Source organism: Triticum dicoccoides, unplaced genomic scaffold (genome assembly GCF_002162155.2).
Source record: "Triticum dicoccoides isolate Atlit2015 ecotype Zavitan unplaced genomic scaffold, WEW_v2.0 scaffold206589, whole genome shotgun sequence".
Lineage (NCBI taxonomy): Eukaryota > Viridiplantae > Streptophyta > Magnoliopsida > Poales > Poaceae > Triticum > Triticum dicoccoides.
The window spans coordinates 1-1,260 of NW_021236474.1; the positions used below are offsets into that span (position 1 = coordinate 1).

At 53.7% G+C, this 1,260-nt stretch overlaps 1 protein-coding gene across 1 annotated transcript; it reads right to left on the reverse strand.

Annotated features, from left to right (window-relative positions):
• Positions 1-6: 6 nt before the first annotated feature.
• On the reverse strand, positions 7-920 carry LOC119345114 (pirin-like protein; the record flags this gene model as incomplete). Its single annotated transcript, XM_037615326.1, has 4 exons — positions 506-920; positions 303-420; positions 122-184; positions 7-15 (listed from the first exon to the last, which is right to left on the reverse strand). Coding segments are annotated over exons 1-4 (306 nt in total), but the record flags the coding sequence as incomplete, so codon positions are not given.
• Between the last annotated feature and the right edge of the window lie 340 nt (positions 921-1,260).

Below are 1,260 nucleotides of genomic sequence, written 5' to 3' on the forward strand. Positions count from 1 at the left end.
CCCCGCCGTCATCCACTGATGAGGAACAGAGCATTCAGATGCAATGTTAGTTCTCAATGTTGATCCAGAGCTGCATGAATGATGATGGTTTGTCTGAACAAATTGGATGAGTAGGTCGCACCTGCACATCTCCGGTCCTGATGGTGCCCTTGCGCCCCGAGAAGTCCTGGTGGGTGAAGGCCCCCTGCATCGTCACAAAACCCAAAAGACAAGAAAGCATTTCAGCAAACACCTTGCGGGCCGTATCAACATGGTGGAACAGAGCACGAGATGGAAGAAGCAGAGCATGCTGGGATGCGTACATCGAGCATGTAGGTGACGGTCTCGAAGCCACGGTGAGGGTGGTCGGGGAAGCCGGCGGGCTTGGAGACGGAGAACTCGTCGAGCAGGAGGAACGGGTCCAGGTTCCGGAGCTCGTGCCTGCAGCATCAAGAAGAGACAGACTGATGTCAATGACAGCTTCCCATAATGAGAAATTCAGAATTCATCGCGATTGGTGTCGTACCGGCCGATGCTCCGGCGGACGGTGGCGCCGTCCCCCTCGGACTGGGACAATGACAGCACCTTCTTCACCACCTTCCTCGGATTCTCGAACGTCACGGAGGAGGAAGACGAAGACATGATCGCTGGTGGGAGCAAGAAGACGGCCGTCACAACAAGAATCAGGAGGAAGAGGATGACCAGGAACAAAAGAGGTCTGGTGTTGGCGCTACTTGTACAGCTTGAGCTTGTCTTCCTGGACGCGAGATGAACACAAAACAATGGCTATTCTGCCTGGTGAGCCGCGCGAGCGCCCTATAAATAGGGGGAGAAGAAGAAGAGGAGAACTAGAAGAGGGGGAGGGGCTGCCTCAGCATCGTCGTCGCCATGACCTCCTCCTCCTCCTCCCGGTGGGCGTTGAAGTAAGAGGTGGAGCGTGCGGTCAGCGCAGCGCGGCTGCTTCCATTTTCTATTCTTTTGCTGCTTGCGGCTGCGGCTTGCGGTGGGTGGTGCTGGTATGTACGTGCCCGACGACGTGCTGGCGTGAGGCCGTCGTCACCCCCGCCGACGACCCCCACAAATTATGATGCCTATGCAACAAATCTTCTTTTTTTGTGAACGGCTATGCAACAAATCTACCCTAAAAAAAGGGTTAAAACTTGGTCGCACACACCCCACGCAGAATGGAAACTAAAGCAACACAGAAAAAAAATTATTGCAACATTCTAAAATCATTGCACTACGTTTCTCATCTCGATCCTGGATCATGACATACTGGAT